The 21,293-nt window shown below is 38.2% G+C and overlaps 1 protein-coding gene across 1 annotated transcript in view; it reads right to left on the bottom strand.

The window, feature by feature from the left end:
* LOC126778942 (fatty acyl-CoA reductase wat-like) overlaps positions 1–21,293 on the bottom strand; it is a 280,657-nt gene that overhangs the window by 167,815 nt on the left and 91,549 nt on the right. Inside the window, exons 2-5 of the mRNA XM_050502696.1 lie at positions 17,554–17,678; positions 16,467–16,625; positions 16,141–16,250; positions 14,883–14,950 (exon numbers count right to left, since the gene is read on the bottom strand). Coding sequence (XP_050358653.1) covers positions 14,883–14,950; positions 16,141–16,250; positions 16,467–16,522 — 234 coding nt within the window. The 5' untranslated portion in view covers positions 16,523–16,625; positions 17,554–17,678. The remainder of the gene's footprint in view (positions 1–14,882; positions 14,951–16,140; positions 16,251–16,466; positions 16,626–17,553; positions 17,679–21,293) is intronic.

The following is a 21,293-nucleotide window of genomic DNA, read 5'->3' on the forward strand; positions in this document are numbered from 1 at the left end:
AAAGACATAAAATGTCGAAAACGGAACCCGAAGCAATAGGAGGCAACTTTTTACTTATTAAAACTGAACCAGACATATTCATTTTGGCTATTTATAGATCCCCGTCCATACAATGCACAGACAGTTTTTTAAACTCTATTGATAATATTATTCGTCTTATTAACCCGAGAAATAACTTGATAGTTGCCGGAGATATAAACATAGATATTAAAGCCTGTTCTATTGATAGGAACTGTGCAGCTTACCTAAATGTAACCGCTGAACTGGAACTATTGCCTGGGCACACACATCACATCTTACTAGGTTGCACAACTGTCTAGACCATATTATGCTAAAAACAGTATTTCGAGCATCAGTATTTGTAGTTGATTCTACCATAACGGACCATGCCTCAGTACTGCTCAACATTGACCTCGCCCCCTTTAAGTCTAAAAACCAACCTCTTACGAAGAATTAATTTTGATGCCTGCATTAAGTAGTAAGAGACAGTAGACTTCTCTTTTATCACTCCCTCTTGCGATGCTAATGAAACAGCATCAAGGTTTGTTGATATACTGTCTAGTTCTGTTAAGCGGAACTCTGAAATTAGCCGTATACCTAGTAAAAAAAAACCACTTAAACCATGGATAACCACTGGACTTCTACGTTGTATCCGGAATAGAGATAAACTACACAAAAATGAACCAAATAACGTAATTCTCGAGGTTACATATAAGCGATACCGGAACTTTTGTAACTCTCTGTTGAGAAAGCTTAAAAGAAACTTTGAGAAAACGCTTTTATGTAATGCAAAAACTAATAAAGAATCTTGGAATGCAATCAAATCAATTATAGATTATACAAAACAGAAAACGTCAGCTGAAAATCTTTTAAGTCATAACAATAATATAAATAATAGCATAGACTCTGTAAATAATTAATTTTCTAGTATAGGGAGGCAGCTTGCCGTAACTGCAACTGCGTATAATGAAAATAACACTAATTCATACAATTTCACGTTTCCTCCAGAGTGTAATTCGGCCTTTGACTGAAATTGAGGAGTTCTATGGTCAAGTTGAAACTCTCTTGCAATATACCAAAAAACATGATTTAAATGTAATAATGGGTGACTTCAACGCTAAGGTTGGTTCCATGTCTGTACCAGGGGTGACAGGGGATTACGGATTAGGAACCAGAAATGAAAGAGGTGATACTTTAATAGAGTTCTGCCAAGAGAAAGGATTTATGCTAGCAAATACCCTCTTTAAGCTTCATCCTCGTCGTTTGTACACCTGGACCTCGCCACAACATGCAGCTGATAACATAGTTCGTAATCAAATAGATTTTGTATTGGTCAACAAAAGATTTCGAAATTCAATCAAGGACTGTGTTACATAACCGGGAGCAGATATAAAGTCTGATCATAATCCTGTCGCAGCAACACTACACTGTAAATTTAAAAAATTGGCTCAGCAAAAACAAAATTTTCGCACAGATTTAAATATGTTGAAAGAATCCATAGTTAAAGCAAGAGTTTCAAATGCTATAAACGAATGGGCTAACGAGCACATGACCTGCCCATCAACATCTTTGACAACGCGGTCAATACTCAAGGATACGGTCAGCAATATTTGTCGGACTTATCTGCAGCCTGACCATCTAGTCAAGAAACAGCAATGGATGACTGAGGAGATCCTGAAATTAATGGATGAACGCCGAACACATAAAACCGCAGACCCAAAGAGGTACGATGAATTGGATAAGCTCATTGCTAGAAAAATTCGAACTGCTCGAGATAAGTTCTATGAGACCAAATGCGAACGTATCGAAGGCCTTTTGAAACTACATGGCGGGTTTAACCTTCAGCCTTTTCCTCCATATGCCGTAGGGTAGAGACAGAGATGTTTTTGGTTCCTTTTGTACGGCTGGTCTTGAAGGTCTTAGACCCAGCCGTACGGACAATTTCCACAAACCTGTCGTTGTATGTGTCCACCTCCTCGCAGTCTGCTAGGCAATCGAATCGGTTTTGGATTTCGAGCTGAAAGCACGTTTTATAGGCATATGTTTGTGCGATATTTACTATTTTAGTATTTTTATAATTTTTTTCAGATGATGTTAGGAAGTTGCAGTTAAATAACACTTTAATCAATTTATTTTGAGTGGTTTGTATTTTCTTAAGGTGTACTTTCGCCGCAGTCCCCCAGATCTCAATTAAGTAATCGAATGAGGTTTCACCAATGAGTTATATATCAGATATTTTACTTTTCGCGGTAAACATCGCGCTACACCACGAAGAGCTCTGGTCAACGATGATAATTTTGATATGATTTTTTGGATGTGTGGTTCCCATGTCAGCTTATTGTCGAGTATCAAACCAAGATATTTTTCCGACGTCTTTTTATTTATCTGTTCGGAATTATTAGTAGGTTCAGTGTAGGCTTTTATCTTTTTGTTTTTTGCAGTAAATATTGAATAATTTGTTTTTTCGAAATATTCATTTATATAGTATTTTTTTTTATCTATTAACCATTTTTTAAGCTTAGACCTTACTAACCTTAACGGTAATATCCCTTAAGCTTTTTGGTATATTATTAAATATTTTGATGCACATTATGTAGGAATTTTTTCGGAAGAGAGCACAGTGGCGAGATGGTATCAATAACCTAGTAGGATTTATTAATCCAAGTCTGCTTCTATCACCTGCTTTTTCGAATAAATTTGGATATTTTTTTACAAACATGACTACATCCATTATATACAATCCGGCTAGTGTTAAGATTTTGCTAACTTTAAAAATCGGTCTACATTAATCTAAAGGTTGAATTCCAAAAATAGCCCTCAAAAAATAAAATCATTAAAAAATAGCCTAGCCTAGAATTAATCCTCAATACGGACACCGACCTATGCAACAGTTAGCTTACCGTCCACCTTTTAATAGTAATAATTATAGACCCCAAACACAATTTGGTTATAGGCCTAACTTACATCACGACGGAACAGGACAGAATGAGAACCGTAGTGCAAAATAAACCGACTTTCTCTATTAATGAGACATGTGCATATGACTACAATTACTATGACAATGAAAATTATTATGACCCCGACCTCTACATTTCAGAAAATAAGCCCTATGAACATAACTATAATAACATAACATATTACAATGAAGAGACAGACGAAAACATTACCAAAAAAAATTCTAGTAACCTTGATAATGAAAATAAGGTAGAAAATTTTTCAATACTAGCCTCAAATCTACGGAACCGATAGAGTTAACTTGCGAAAAACACCTAAAACTACCATATATATAACGCAGAAATAGATGCGAAATTTATGATAGATACTGGAAGTACGCGTTCTTTCATTAGCCCTGAAAAGGCATATTACTATTTCAACAATTTTATTTCATATGAACCATTTGAATTTATGTGTATGACGTAGATGTAAAATATGATGGATTGATTGGTAACGATCGAACGAATATTGAAAACAAATTTATCAATGATTCCTATAATATATAATGACAAAGAATATATTCTTGAACTTCCACCGCGTTCTGAATTAAGGGTATCCTTACCAACAAATCAGCATTCCGGTGATGCAATAATTAATTTTACTGAATTTTGTAAGGGCGTGAGAATGCCAAGTGTGATAGTAAAGTGTGATAGTAAAATGTGTTAATGGTTATCCAAAAACAGTCATTCAAAATACCTTAAACGAATCCATGACATTGACTATTAAATCCCCATTCAAGGTATCAAAGTATGAAAAAATCGAGGGCAAGGTCAATTAATGGTATGAAAAATGGAAGAGAATTCGGAGAAAATCAATTATTATTAAAAAATCTAATAAGTTAAGGTTAGATCACATGAACGAAGAAGAGAAAAATATTTTCTCTTTGTAAAGAATATAAAGATATTTTCTATTGCGAATTGCCTTTGACTTTGAATTTTATTAGAACGCGCAATGAGGATCCTATATATATTATGCCCTATAGACAAGCCCCTACACAAACGGAAGAGATCAAAAGACAGGTAGAGACTTATTGATAATAACGTAATTCAGGAATCTTACTCGCCATGGAGTGCCCCCGTTCATCTTGTTCCCAAGAAAATGGATGCCTCTGCGGAAGTAAAGTATAGAATGGTTGTAGACTACCGACGACTGAATGAAATAACTATTGATGACAAATACTCTCTTCCGAATATTACAGACTTATTTGATAAATTAGGTAAAAGCGTGTATAAGCGCGACAAAAAACCGCTTTTAGTACTCAATCAGGCCATTTTGAGTTCTTAAGAATGCCATTTGGTTTAAAAACCGCCCCCGCGACGTTTCAAAGGGCGATGGATAGCGTTCTCAAAGGTTTACAGGGTATACATTGCATGGTATATCTTGACGATATAATTATATTTTCAGCTAGCTTAGAAGAACATATTAAAAGCCTTAGAATAGTTTTTTGATAGATTACGTACTACAAATTTAAAAGTACAACTTGATAAATCAGAATTCCTACGAAAAGGCGTAGTGACCATCCTATTGCTTATGCCAGTAGTAGTAGAACCCTTAGTGACTCTGAGTCACGTTACAGTACAATTGAGCGTGAGCTGTTAGGAATAGTTTGGGCGATAAAACATTTCCGACCATACTTATATGGCCGAAAGTTTACAATTTACACTGATCACCGTCCATAAGCTTGTTTATATTCTCTTAAGGAGCCATATAGTAAGTTAACCCGGTGGCGGTTACGTTTACAAGAATATGACTTTGAAGTAATTTATAAAAAAGGTAAACAGAATACAAATGCAGATGTTCTTTCCCGTATTAAATTAAATGCAATAGGATCAGACGACAATGCTTCTATAGCTGTAAATGTCGATGAAAAGGAAACTCTACTTAAAAGACATAACTATAGAAAAAGTAAAACAAATTTTACCAACTAAAAGATTTCGTAGAGGTTTGCTTAACCCATTGTGTTCTATTATAAAATCAATAACTGGTAACTTAGAACACGAAGACGCGCTTCGCTATGATCATTTTATTAATAAATTTAACGGCAAACAAAATTTACTTGATAACAAAATTACACTGGTTTCCAAAAAGTTGGACTATTCTATTAATAGTACAGAAAATTTATATAACAATTCTTTAATCATTAACGAACGTTTAAAACGCGTAGAACTAATGTTGAAGGACAAAGCAACCAAAGAAGAAAATGCAATATATTCCACTTATGTTTTGGGTATGTATAGCATGTTCATTAATAACTTCCGTTCAATATATATAACTCTCGATGAGATGGAAACAGCTTTAGCTTTTAGTAAAATTTCTGTGCTACATCAATCTATAATTAATACAACCGAATTGTTTTATATGTATATTTACTTCTATAGAAAAATTTCATAGTTTAATATATCCTGTTACTGAAAGTAATATGACTAAGATAGAACGAACATTGTCTGTTAAAGCGTATGTAAAAGGAAACCAGATAACATTTATTATGGAAGTCCCTCTTACTGATAATAATGTATTTAATTATTATAAAATGTATTCATTATCTATTTTGGATCAAGTTAAAAATGAAACTTTTATCATTATTCCCGAATATCCCTTCCTTATGGTGAAAGGTTCAAAATACTTGCCGGTCGCGTCTCCGTTTCAAGAAATTCTCAGCGATAACCAGTACATATGCACTGAACATAATATCGTACCCTACTCAGCGATAACGTGTATGGAAGAGTTAATGCAGTTTTACAGTAATCTAACGCAATGTCATCAACGCGTTGTTCTTATAGAAAAAATTAAAGTACAATGTCTTTCTGCTACTCGTTGGATAATATATTCAAGAGATAAGGAAGTAATCCTACAAGTGTGGAAACGATATAACAAAAACGTCTATGATTGGAACTTATCTCGTACAAATCGATCCTGGCCGTGAGGTCATTCTTGGCGATCTCCAGTTATTTTATTTTCAACATATATTGGAAAAATTTGAATAAAAAATATATATAATAAAATATATATATATATATATATATATATATATATAATAAATATATATATATATATATATATATATATATATATATATATATATATATAATATATATATATATATATTATATATTTTTATTATTATTAATAATATATATATTATTATTAATATATATATATTATTTCGGCGCACATAAAATATAAATATATATATATATATATTTTATATGCGCCGGGATGGCAAATGACTCTACTCCACCTGATGGTAAGTGGTAGTAGAGTCTAAACGCGACGTCGGCCAGTACAGTCGGGAAGAATGCTCTGTACTAGCCGTCCCCGCCTTGCCGGCCCGCAAGATGCCTCTACACGCCTCGTTTGAAGGAGCCCGGGTTGTAAGAGGAGGGGAACACGTGAGCTGGTAAGGAATTCCATTTTTTGGAAGTGCGACAAAGAAAGGAGTTGCCAAAATTCTTTGTGCGCGATGGAATTGATGTCACAGTTAGGCGGTGACATCGAGAACCAGCTCGCGTGGACTTAAGAAGGAAGGGGGAAGCAGGAATTAGAGAGAATAATTCCTCAGAGCACTCGCCGTGATACTGTCGATAGAAAGCGCTCAGTGCTGCTATCTCGCGACGCAATTGTAAAGGTTCAAGGGTGTTTGTGACCTTTACGTCGCCAATAATGCGTACTGCACGTCACTGCAACCGGTCCAAGGCCTCCAGTAGGTACTTAGCGGAGCCATCCCAAAGGTGCGAGCAATATTCAATGCAAGACCGTACCTGTGTTTTGTATAACAGGCACAGTTGTTGTGGCGTGAAAAAACGCCGCACCTTGTTCAGAACTCCGAGTTTCCGTGAAACTGTTTTTATAATAGCCTCGATGTAATCCCTTGGACTAAGGTCGCAGCGAACGTCCATCCCCAGCATGGCGATTTTGCTTTGTATCATCAGTGGTGTGCCACAGAGGGAGGGATGAGGGTAAAATGGTGACTTTTTCGCTGTGAGAGCGCATACCTGTGTTTTCTTGGCATTAAACTCAACAAGATTATCAGAACCCCATTTGGCGATGAGCTCTAACGTCCTATCGAGTTCAATGACAAGATCCTTCCGCCTCTCCTCAATTTCCGCTCGCCCAGCCACTACGCGTCCGTGGTATCCACCATGCACTGTACTATCGTCTGCATAGCAATGTATGTTCCCAAGAGAGAGCATATCATTGATATGCAAAAGAAAGAGTGTGGGAGATAGCACAGATCCCTGGGGGACCCCAGCATTTACTACATAGAATTGTGAAGCGCAACCATCAACTAAAACACGAAGGCTACGCTTGTGTAGGAAGCTGGCAATCCAGGTGCATAGCTGAGCAGGCAGACCATATGCCGGCAGCTTGGAAAGAAGACTTCTGTGCCACACCTTGTCGAAAGCCTTGGAGATATCGAGGCTGACAGCCAACGATTCTCCATGCTTGTCGATAGCTTCACCCCAGAGGTGTGTTACGTACGCTAGAAGATCACCTGTGGACCGTTTTGGTCGAAACCGGTACTGACGATCATTAATTAGACAGTGATCTTCTAGGTAATGGATCAGTTGGTTGTTTAGAATCCGTTCCATCACCTTACAAAGTATTGAGGTAATAGCTATTGGTCGATAATTTGCCGGGTCAGACCGATCCCCTTTTTGGGAACCGCTTGCACATTAGCTCTTCTCCAAGCCTCCGGCACACATCCCGAAGAGAGAGAAAGTTGGAACAGGCGCGTTAACACAGGAGACAGCTCCGCCGCGCACTTCTTCAGCACTATGGCTGGTATTCCATCGGGACCGCTAGCTTTCCGTATATCAAATGATTGCAGCTCCGCACGCACATCACGTTGCCTGATTTTGATGTCAGGCATCGTGTGGCCACATGAAGGTATTGTTGGTGGCAGCGCACTACAATCATCGATCACGGAGTTGTCGGCAAAGAGTTTAGCCAGGAGATCGGCTTTCTCCTGCGGACTGTGAGCTAGCGATCCGTCCGGATTTCTGAGCGGTGGCAACGAAGGTTGGCCGAAATGTTTTGCACAGACTTGGTCAGACGCCAGAAGCCAGCCAAGGGAGCCCCTAGGATGCGAAATAAGGTCATGACCAATCTGTACAATGCGCTGTGCATCCGCTCTCGTGTATGCCTTCCTACAGGACTTGGAATTTTTATTGTAGTTTGCTTTCAGTGAGTCAATGTTAGATACCCCGCTAACGCAGGTGCGATATTCCGCCCGCTTAGATGATACAGCGTCGGCATATTCACGAGTGAACCAACGGTTACGCCTACCCCTACTGATGAGATCTGAGCTAGAATGTAGTATTCCATTCCTAACATGATCTCATCAGCAACAGCAGCGGCACTAGCTGTCGGGTCATTCCCACTGAAGCAACGTTCCTTCCAAGGGACTGACGCATAGTAATCGCGCATACCATCCCAATCTGCCGACTTATACTGCCAAACGCGACGTTTGCATACCGCTGATGGCGGCAGCTTGGTCTGTGGCACTTTTGGTAATAAGACCGTGATCCGAAGAACCAAGTGGAGCTTGAACCACAACCTGATATTCCACCGAGTGAGAAGTCAGCAGAAGATCCAGTAGAGAAGGCGCTTGCCCATCAATGTCTGGGATCCTGGTGGTCTGATCAACCAGTTGGGTCAAGTCGTGTGTGAGAGCAAAAGCATGAGCAGTTCTTCCAGCATGATCAGTTTTGAGGGATTTCAACCATGATTCATGGTGAGCATTAAAATCCCCCAAAAACACCAATTCCGCGTTAGGAAACTGCTCTTGCGCAGCATCTGCCACCCGACTAAGATGGTCAAATAATCGGCTTGTCTCCAAGTCACCATTGTGGGATCTGTAGAGGCACACGTAGACTCGACTCTGACGAACCAGGTCCACACGTACCACCAACATGGAGAAGGAGGGGTCCTCCAAGCAGCGCAATCGGTGACAACAAACATCCGCCCTGACGAACAAGCATACTCCGGCTTTCGCTTTGAAAGATTCTTCAAGCATGTAGCCGGGATAGTTAAGGTAGCTGGTGTCGGCAGGGCGGAGTATTTGCGTCTCCGTGAGAAACATTGCTGGCCGTGCTGTTTCGAGATGGTGGTGGACAGCGTTGAGGTTAGCGTGGAGTCCTCGGATGTTAGAGAACTCGACCTCAAACAGCGTGAGTATGGTGGGAGTGTGCACCGCTGAACGACCGTTATGTCTTAGTTGCGCTACCATTTCGAAAAATAAGGAAAAGAGACGTGAAGCGAGCGACGTATTGCCACGATAGGGATGGGCAAAGTATGGAGGCGTGTTGCCCCAAATGGTTGCCAAAAGGGAAAATATACTGATCCTCCGGACGGAAGGGCCCCCGAACCCCCCCCCGGAAGTGGCCGCCGGGACCCCACCTTCCGGTCACCAACCGGCACGACGGTCCACCCCGAGATTATGCGTGGCCTGGTGGGGCAGCCTCGCGAGCTGGTTAGGCACGCTCGGGCCCCTGTACTATGCCACGGGCGGCCAGCGGAACAGCCGTTTCTTCAGTGCGTCAGACGCAAACAAGGTCGTGTCGTCGGCATAGCGCAAATTTGTAATCTTGCGCCCACCAACTGCAACACTGTCACTCCAGTCCTCAAGCGCAATGCGCATTACCAGTTCTGTGTAAGCATTGAACAAGAGCGGTGATATTATGCATCCTTGGCGGACTCCAGCGCTGGGATGAAAGTCTTCAGATAAAACATCACCGCCCGCACGGATGCAGTCCCATCTTCGTAAAAACGCCTAAGAAGATGAACTAAGTGTTTCGGTGTACCCATGTCCAGTAACACCCTATATAGCTTGGGCCATTTTACTGAGTCAAATGCCTTTGAGAAGTCAACAAAGAAAATATAAGTAGGCTTGTTAAACTCTCGTGCCTTCTCTATTATCTGGCGAACAATGAGGATCTGCTCACGTGTACCCCTTCCTTTTACAAAACCAGCTTGTTCTAGTGCTATTTCTTTGGACAGAAAGTTCTTCAGTCGTTCATTGATTATGTGTAGCAGGATTTTACTAGCATGAGATATGAGGGCTATAAGGCGGTAGTTGCTACACTTCTTAGTTGAACCCTTCTTGTGCAAAGGAACGAAAACCGTGTGAGACCATTCTGTTGGCCATGTTCCTGAATACCATATCTTGTTGCATATGTTGTGGAAGATATTGACACCTATGTCGCCTAAAGATCTTATAGTTTCGATCGGTATAGCATCTCTTCCTGTGGCTTTCCCCTTCTTTAGATGCATAATGGCGGCTTTTACTTCCGATCGAAGAATGTCTGGCTCTTGGTTTTTATTTCCGGGCTCTGTATCAGGAAAGTTTTTCGACTGGTTGTCCTGGAACAAGGACTGGCAATATCTCTTCCAAACGTCAGTTATATGGTTTAGCTCATTGACTACTCTACCATTACTATCTTCAATGGCCCAGATCTTGGAAGGAAGTGTCTTTGTGATGGATCGAATTTTATGGTAGAGATCTCTAGACTCATGTCTATTTGCATGAGCATCGATTTCCTGACATATTTTGCAAAGATTTTGCATTTTTCATTATAATCCTTTCTGCAACCTGCTTGAATTTGTGCCGACAGTTTGTTTAAGTCATTAACGCCTGCACCTGTTGACTTTAGCGTGCGTCTCCGTTCGAAAAATTTTAAGGTATTATCTGACATCCAGTGCTGTCGCTTGTATGTTGCAGCTGAAGATCCAGAGATCGAAGCAGACTCTATTATTAGTTTTTTGGTTCGGTTCCACAAGCTCTCATTGTTGTTGTTTCGACGTGTTTAACTAATAAAATAATAGGTAACGTTAAAATGTAGACAATATGTGTTTAATTTTAATTTTGTATCAATAAATTTACAATATATTTCAGACTATTTTATAATAATTATGTTCTACGTGATATATCGATATCGAAATTATCCGACAATAGTTTATTTTCTTTTTTCTATTCTTCCCTTGGGTAACAATTTTAGAGGATGATACTTCAGTACTTTTTCGTAATTAAGTAAACACTGGAAGAACACAAAGTATACTTACTATGATACTATTTATTTCATAATATCTGGAGCAATAGTTGGATGGGAATTAAGGATTCTCAAAGGTATTATATTACGTATCTATTGCAGCAGCTATTAAATTTGACAATATGTCCATTTTAAATCAGTGACAGTGGTGCACTGTCAAATGTAGAGACTCGTAGACAGAGATTTGTTTCTTAGTCTACGAGACGACTTATGAAAAAAAATAGGTAGGTACGATGATCCCATAGATAATTATTATTTTTTAACTGGTTCGAAATCTTCATAACAAGAATTTCAGAGGGACAGATTTTTTATTTTTCACACAATTTTCACAACACCATGTATCATCAAGTTACAATTTAAAATAATGCAAGTAGGTATTTACAAAATACAACAATAACAAAATATGTAAATATAATAACAGTCGACGTCAATTTAAATAACCCGTACAAGTACAATGGGAGTACTATATAATGTACAACTCTCAACACCGACTGCTTCCATAAGGCGTAACTTCTGTTCTCCATGTCTTCTTTTACGATATATTTTACAACTCCGTAAGACCAAACTAAAACGAATTCCTTCATGTCTACAGATGAAATATCACAATTGTATATTACTTTGTCAGTTTCCGATAACTTGTTGTGTAGACTCAAAGTGTTCGCGTCGTGGAAGTTCCATTCATTGTTTTTGTAAATTGTCAAAACCGAAGAAAGTGATTGCACCAAATTGTATACCTTAATTAACCTAAAAATTAAAAAACATATCATTTAACATCATTCTCCTAATTTATATGATATAATACGTAATAATACTGTACTCGTACATACGTATAAAAAGACAACAATTATACTTTGCAACAAGGATTTACAATAATCTCAATAATCTATGACTTCAATTACAAATAAATGAAAATAGTAAGAAATATTTGTATATTGTTTATGTTTGTGTCCGTATGAACAGTGATACATAGGAGACTATTATTGTACTATATATGCTTGGTAAAACAAAGCACATAGGTATAGTATGTTCTTTGTTTTGTTTATTTAACTATCCACTAGACTAGGCATTGACTACTTAAACGTAGACATTTTTTTAACGCTATTATTCTTACTATTGGTATGGTGGTATGGTAGCACCATGTGAATGTCCCACTACTGCGCTAAGGCCTCCTCTCCCTTTTTGAGGAGAAGGTTTGGAGCTTATTCCACAAGGCTGCTCCAATGCAGGTTGGTGGAATAAACATGTGGCAGAATTTCAGTGAAATTAGGCACATGCAGGTTTCATCACGATGTTTTTCTTCACCGTAAAGCACGACATGAATTTTTATTACAAATTAAACACATGAAAATTCAGTGGTGCTTGCTCTGGTTTGAACCCACGGTCATCGGTTAAGATTCATGCATTTTTACTCTGGGCCATCTCGGCTTGATACTATTAGTTTTTTTGTTTTTTTTTTTTATTCCACTATATATTATTTACGTGATAATTGTGACTGACATAGACCCTACTCACACGTAGCCTTGTGGTGGACTGTAATCAACGATATTGGAATGAGACCATAGACAATTTAAATTTTTTATACTTTTGACATATTCCTCACAGAGATCTTTTTTTTTTTATAGAATAGGAAGGTGGACGAGCATATGGACCACCTGATGGTAAGTGGTCACCAAACGCCCTTAGACATTGGCATTGTAAAAAATGTCAACCATCGCTTATAGCCAATGCGCAGCCAACCTTGGGAACTAAGATTTTATGTCCCTTGTGCCTGTAATTACACTGGCTCACTCACCCTTCAAACCGGAACACAACAATATCAAGTATTGCTGTTTTGCGGTAGAATATCTGATGAGTGGGTGGTACCTACCCAGACGAGCTTGCACAAAGCCCTACCACCAGTAAAAAGATAAAAAGATCATAGATAATTTGCTAATTTTTAAAGATTTTATATATCACTAACAAAATCGGTCAAGAAGAAAATCATAGCGTCAACGGATTTTTTCTTCATCGAGTCTTTTTTATTATAAGAATGACACTCGTACATTAGTAATAATAATACCTTGCTTTTTGTCCAACCAACAAACAGCATCCATCAATTATAGCAGCAGGAATGTAATGTAATATCAGTGTTAGTATTAAGTACAGAAACTTGTATGGGGTAATAAATGCGCCACAATACCATAATGCTTTTGTTGGTATAAGAGCTCTTCCTTCATTATTCACGACATCCACAAGTTCCCCTGTAATATGGAAAGTACTCTTTTTATGTTATAGGTAGGCGGACGAGGAAATGGGCCCCCTGATGTTAAGTGGTCACTACCGCCCATTGACATTGGCGATGTAAGAAATATTAATCATTCCTTACATCGTCAATTCGCCACCAACCTTGGGAACTAAGATGTTATGTCCCTTCTGCCTGTAATTACTCTGGCTCACTCACTCTTCAAACCGGAACACAACACTACCAAGTACTGCTGTTTTGCGGCAGAAGAAGAAAAACCCAGACGAGCATGCACAGAGCCCTACCACCAGTAAATATATAATAATAAGTGTTATCAATTTTAATAGGTATTTTTAAGTTAATTTTAAACATGGTCTTACAAAATTTACACAGTTAAAAATTTGATTACAAAATTTAATAAAAGAAAAAAAAATAGCAACAAGTCGTCATTCATTATTGCGATATAATTCGTTTTCCTAAAATACTCACAGAAAGTCAGTGGATTTCTTTTGCCACTAACTGTATAAATAATTGGCTGTTGGTTTCCTGCTATATATCTGTCGTGTGTCTCCAACGCTGCAGTTATCATTGTATTGGTGACGATATCCACGGGTACAAAGTCGATTTTTATGTTATCAGCCAATAAAGTCCGTATAACGCCTAGTCCAAGTCCAAGTATTATCTGAAAAATAGTTATTTTTTTTATGTCGTAGGTAGACGAACGGGCAAATAGGTCACCTTATGAAAAGTGGTCACCAACGCCCATAGACATTGGCGATATTAACCATTCCTTACATCGCCAATGCGCCACCAACCTTGGGACCAAGATGTTATGATATTATGTCCCGTGTGAATAGACTGGCTCACTCACCATTCACACTGAAACGCAACAATACTAAGTCGATATTTAGCGGTAGAATATCTGATGAGTGGGTGGTACCTATCCAGACGGGCTTACACAAAGTCCTACCACCTAGTAAAATTAAATAAGTAGAATAATGATAGAACTTCTAGGCATATATTTTTTGGCTTCGCAGGGCAGATGTGATCGTTATCACTAATAGGCTTTCATGGGTGGAGGAGGCAAATTGGGGAAATCCATCGTTAATAAAACTTATTCTCAGAATTGGTAAAAAAGATTGGTCTTAAATATTTTGAGGAAAAATTGAAGTTGAGATAAAATATCAGCAACCGACTATTATCTAGAAAATCGATGTGGACATAAGTTAAGCGTATTGATCAGAAATGGGTGCAATCTAGCGGCGTGTTATAACAATGTATAATATAGGAACTTTCTCAATAAAATTACAATAAATTAAATTAAATTTTATTAAATGGCAAGACAACTTGCCGGTGAGGAACAGTCCGGGTTATGGGGCAACTCCGAGGCCGGTACCCAGACTGGCCTAGGCCAGTCAGGAGGAACCAGCTCTCTCTCTCAATGAAAAATACATGTACATGCAATTTTTAAGTGACCATTAAAACGGTGTCGAAGTCTATTAATTTCAACAAGATGCACCAACATCTATTTATATAGATTTGTTTTTGGCACATCAGATCTAATCTAATATAAGCTTTAATTATAAGACTGTTAGTATATATAAACGGTGGCTGCTCACCCCGCTTGGTCCATACGCATTTTTAACGTCAACCCATCCAAGCTTTGGTTCCCTGTACGCAGATACCACTGGAAGAAAAAGGCATGTTTTTGTTAGGAATATTTGGTTAGTAAAATATTAAATAATTAATTGTCTGTGATAAATGAAGAGTTAGTATATAAACATATTTGGCAGTACGCTAGTTGTTTGTGTTAGTAGAGTCTATGCCGATTGCCTGATTGCATATATGAGGTAAAATATGAGCAAATAACTAAGAATTAAGTCATATTTTACCAAATTAATTATGTTAATTAAAATTCTCTGCTTTTGCGTATTAGAAAACCACAAAACAATAAAACAAATTCCGTATGATTCATGATGTACAGATGTACGTTTTAACTTGAAAACTAGTATATACGACTAAATTGAGTGTATATACGATATTCTTTAACCTCTTACAAGGAATGTATCGTATTTCCTATCGGATAATACAGGATAACTAATGAAACAGAAGCTTCAAACGCTGATCAAATAATTTAATCAAATCCCAGTAATATGTGGAATGCAACCAGCTTTGGTAAATAACGTTGTTGTTAAGTTCGTTATCAGTAATTATAAAGGCTAAAGATAACAGAAAGCAATCGCTGAACTATTTGAATAAACATTCGGAAATATATATTGTGATGATAATTACGAAATATGCTTCTTATCCACTATGAGTATTTCGTTTACAATATTCCAATGTCAGGAGTATAAAAATTTAGATTTATATACTTCATGCGATTTGATAATTGTTCTACTATATTATGTACTGTAATCAGTTATTTATTAATACATTTTTATGTATAAAACAACACTATTCCAGACAACTGCTTATATCTATTTTAATTCGAAAGTTCTGATAACAACGCTTATATTCAAAACGTCATTTATCCATAATGAATACCGCAGATAATCTTAGATCTTGGCCAATGATGTCAAATGATCAATTCATGGTCAATGTTTATTTTACCTCCTGCCATTGGAATAGACTTGAGCGTGGCCACATGTCTATGGTACAGAGCCGACCGCCGTGTAACGGCACGCTGCCGCGCCGGAAGACGGAGATATTAACACATGCGAACTAAGCAACAGCAATAAATTGCGGTGCACCGTACACGGCACCGCGTTGCGGCACGACGCCGCGCCGTACTGTAGACATGGGGCCATGCCCTTAAGGTAGTTTCTGCAATTCTTTTGTTGTGATTACTTGGCTTTCTTATTGTTACGCATATTTTACCGATTGCTGGTCGAACGATGCAAATAGGCAAGCCTTCTCCCATGACTCTGACGAGCTCTTCAGCGACTGCTTTTGTGATTGCATAACTATTTGGCCATTGATCCATAAATCTTAAAAGTGAAAATAAAAATGTAAATAGTTGTTCTATTATTTATGAAACATCAAAACAAACCTTTAATTGGAAGGTCATGCCCAACTTATAATATAAACGCGTTTTAATTTAACCGAGCTGAAGCTAGTCATTTACGATCAATAGAAAATGGGACACAGTATTTTTGATACATATGACCACAGCAAATAGCAATTTTGTGCGATCATATACTCACGGTTCGATCATGGCATCAAGTTTATCGTCACCCACACTTTTAGCGAGTTGTATCATTGTTTCAGGAGGTATTGGACTCTGGTAGAAATCATCTTTAACATCTCCTTTAATACGATCCTTTGTGGCGTGGGAGTACGCTGTAGAAACGTGGACAACCGATCTAGGAGCATAGGTAATAATTAAATAAATATGGGAATTAAATAATTGCAATGCAAAAAATAAAACATGTATTTACATTACAATTATTTACATTTAGTACATAAATAAAATGCGTATATTCAAATAAAAAATAGCTACTGTAGAAATAATGACGGCGTGGTAGCAAAAATAACGGGGCATTTGCTCGTTGAATCGCAATTTTAATCCTCTCGCATGTGCTATATAAATGTGCTATTATTTAAAAGCTTTAGCGCACAAACGTTCGTCCATTCATTATTTGTTCATGTTATAAACATATTTAATTTCAGCCATAAAACCAATAATAACGACAATAAATGATAAGTCATTTACATGACCTGATGGTAGGGCTTTGTACAGGCCCGTCTGGGTGGAGTAGTACTCCCCCACTCACTTATCAGATATTCTGCCACTAAGCAGCAATACTTAGTATTGTGGGGTACAGAGACCCCTAGCCCCGGCGGTGGCCACTTACGGCGGGAGGAGAAGTTGTGAATAGCGCCAACGTTTTCTCACGCTCCCGCTCCGCGGCCTCCTTCTGCGACATGACATATTCGCAGAAAGAGACCATCTCCTTCCAGCACCTCTCGCTACCGATCATGACGTTTATCACGCTCGTCAGCGAGAGGTCTCCGCCTACAATGGCCGCCAGGGAATGGTGCAGAGGCCCTCATGTGGCACACTCAATCAGGGTGTGACGCGCTGTGTCCGAAGGCGGGCCGCTCTCGTAGCAGGAGGGTGTCACCTCCCGCCTCGCTATCCGGTGCAGGTAGCTACCGAAGCAATGCGTGTATGGTAAGTATCTACGTCACCCTGAATGTGAGTATGCCGTGATTCCATTCCACCCAGCGACTCAAGTGTGAAAATTATAGAGTAGATAATAATATAAAAATATTATATTAAATACTAACTTTAAATGCTTGCAAGCCTTAGCTAATTTTAGAATCTCTCTGGTCCCTTTAATGTTGGTGAAAGTCGCTATTTTAAGAGATTCGCGAAAATTTACGGACGCTGCAACGTGAAAAATTATGTTGACCTGAAATAATAATAAAAAAATAAACAGTTATTAATCTACAATTGACACAGACATACCAATAAAAGTGATTAAGATTTTAAAGTGGAATCCATTTTTACAGACAGGAACGTTGTCACATAACACTATGGAATGTCTTTAAAATAATATATATTGTTTCAGTTGGCACATTTCTGCACAACACGTTGCTATTAATATCGTGCTAGCCGGTAAAGAAAACCATCTGAGGAAACCTACGTGTGTCAGAGCTACATGTGTACCAACCCTGGAGTAGTGTGGTAGAGTAAGGTCCTAACCATTTCCTCAAAACGAAGATACCTTAGCCTATTAGTTAGATTTTTTACCATGGTCCATGGAATTCACGTTATTGGCTGACTGATAGAGAACCTTAGTAAAATCGCTCGTTACCTCATCACTCAGCCTCGCCCAGGTCTTATCATCAATACCCAGGTTATCTTCGCTAGAATCACCTTCTACAATCTCGAGTTTGTTAACAAAGTTTGGCTGTTCCTTAAGTAGTTCTTCGAAAAGCTAAAATGAAAACATTTTACGTAATAAATACTATTGTCTTCTGCGTCGTTAGTCAAGTGGCTAGCTTGAATAGCAGAGTTTTATTAGTCTCTGTGTCTAGTCTCTTAATAGTCTATATTCGTATTTATTAATAAAAATAAAACTATTTACGGCCGCACATAATAAGGATCACTATAATAAAATTAAAACTAAAATTAAATTAATGGGCTCAGTGTGCTACTAAAACCTTTACAGCAAGCAGAGGCTCTCTGATTATCTGTGTTTCTGTTTCTCTTGCATGTGTGTGTATGTGTGTCTAAATTACACAAACTCCAAAAGACATGCTTCAAATTTTCCGCAGCATGTTGCTTTTAAGCAATGCTGATCTGAGATTATACTAACACTAGTTTTTTCCCACTGCTTCGCCTCGTGAGACGGTGAGGGGGTGTGTTAGCAATAGCAGGCTATTCCAAATTATAACCAAATCCGTCAAGCTGATTTTGTCCGTAATTGAATAACAAACATACAAACTTTAACATTTATAATATCTATTCATATTCGCATCGCAACATACCGGATCATCCAAAACAGCTTTAAGTCTTTCTTGGACAGCTTTCCCCTTCTTTACTCGGAGCAACATGTAGACTTTTCTAACATTAGATGATCTAATGAAAAAAATAATTGCTCTCAGGATAAGGGCAAACTTTGCAAACATTACATATTGTATAAAGTTGACGAATGAATGGCATTTATTTTATTGCCAAGCAACAGAGGCAGGGATCCTGTTCTAAAACCGTCATTGCCCCACAAATAAGTTACTATATATATGTACTGTACTATGCAGGTTGACTGCCTCGTTGGTCTACTGGCTAGATATAAGACCGCTGACCTGGAGGTCCTTTGTTCAATCGGGCCAACTTGACCTGGGATTTTTATTGGTAAAAAATTATTTGGTTTTTCTGTTAGAAAATTTTCAGTCCGCAGCCCGGGGTTATGAAGTGTGTACACGCCCGTACCTCGGAAACCTCTTTCTGAACGACTAGCGCCTGAACTCTTTCCGGTTATGTCGGATAGCCTTCCCATCGGATTATGAGAGCTAGAGATAGAGAGTGCACCTATGTTTGCGCACACACTTGTGCACTATAATATCTCCTGCGCAGTTAGCTAATCTCTCTTTAGGCTGTTGTGGCCGAAATCGATCTGGAGGACCTTACTATGCAGTACCATTAAAACAAATAGAATTATTCAAAAAAAGAAATTAAAACTCTAAATACCTAAAGATTTTCTCGATCATGTGTTTGCCAACAAATCCTGACCCGCCAGTAACAAAGACCACAGCGTTGTCGTAAAACTTTTGGACTGAAGAGTCTCCGCTTGAAATTGCCTTCTTAATTGCGTCATTCGTTGCTCGCGCTTCTTCTTGAATAGCTTCGATGATCCTCATCTTGTCTAAAACAATAATATGACAAAAATATTTATGATATAATAACTAACTGTATAATAACTAGCTGTAAAATTGGCCATGAGAAAAACATTAGTCCCTATTCCGACATACTTGATTTTCTGTCTCTGTGATTTATTTACTGTGACTGCAAACGATACCTTCCCAGGAAATTGTATCCTCTTAAAACTTAAAGTTAAATTTGTGAATTAAAAAAAAGTACTTATTATGAAGTAACTAACTAATTATAAATTTAACAAAACAATGAGAATAAAATATATGAGGCGACGTAATGAAATACCTACCTAACCTATAAACTTTATTTACAAAATTATTTACAAATCGAAAACAAATGCTTAAGTACGAGTGTTTTCAAACTACCTATTAACTACCTGTTGAAATATCACAAAACTATAAAAAGGTACTTAAAACTGTCTATGATCTAATCACGATATTTTTCATAAGAATTAATGCCATGTTGCAAAAACAAGCGCACAAAGTGTAGAAGATGTTGCCGTTCTCATATTGGACTATAAAGCCTCAACCGCAGACATGGTCCCTGATATTCCATTGATTCAACTTAAATGGTCCGCGACACCGTGTATGGTTACAAAATTATTTCGCGGTTTTTTTCTCGAAATGAGTCCAAAGGAAAAGTCAAGTCTATAGGGTCCCTGCAGGTTGTTGAAGTCGGTTCCAACATAACGTTTCTTTTAATCAATATTTAGCCAAATACAGAATAATGGATATCATTCTTACCTTTCCAACGACGTCGCACTTGATTCTCGAAATTAGAAAGCGAGAGACGTTAACAATAAACCGAATTTATTTTTTGCCCCCTTTTATATCGATATAGTTAAAGGCAAGTTTAAGTTTAATTATGAAAACAATGTTCCGTCACATTTGAAATAGCAAAACACAATACAATGTTATATATATATATATTATCGTCTAGGTAGGAGAATGCTTTCACAACAGACATAGATTGTTAGGGGCGGAGATATGCTGGGTAGCGAGAGGTGTTGTAAGAGGATGGTCTCCTTCGAAACGTCATGTCGCCGAAGGAGGCTGCGGGCCAGGTGCACGAGGAGAGTGCCTCAACTGACTCGCTTTGCTGAAAAAGACCGGGTAGGAGGCCAACCGTCGAGGCGCAAGCTATTCCGTGACGCTCGAGTTTTACGACCACCCCTCCCCCACTTCATGGGGGACACGCGAAAGGCGTTTTTAAGCGAGAAGAAAGTACGTCTTTTGGTTAAATTTCTTTCGGGCCATCTGACTTTTGAAAGATTATATACATATATTATAGTTTTAGATTTTTTTCTGGTTCTCTTTTTAGTTGATACGATTATTTCAACACAAGGAAGTAGAGGGTAGCGGGGGAGAGGGGGCATGAAGTGACTGTATAGGAGAGCGACACGCCGTTTGCCGTCACGACTTACGAGTCGCTTGCCTCCTAAGTGCGCCACTGATATAATAAAATTTATTTGACTTATTGCTAGTAACGGAACGCTAACTATAATAAATACGTTAACGGAAGTTTTTTATGTAATGAAAATCTAGTTTTATTAAACACGTATGCTTTGAAATGACATTGGGTCATATTTCTATTTCCATCCAATTTAAATTTAAACATTTTATTTGCAATTCAAATGAGCATTATGTACGTT

This window comes from Nymphalis io, chromosome 27 (assembly GCF_905147045.1).
Source record: "Nymphalis io chromosome 27, ilAglIoxx1.1, whole genome shotgun sequence".
Lineage (NCBI taxonomy): Eukaryota > Metazoa > Arthropoda > Insecta > Lepidoptera > Nymphalidae > Nymphalis > Nymphalis io.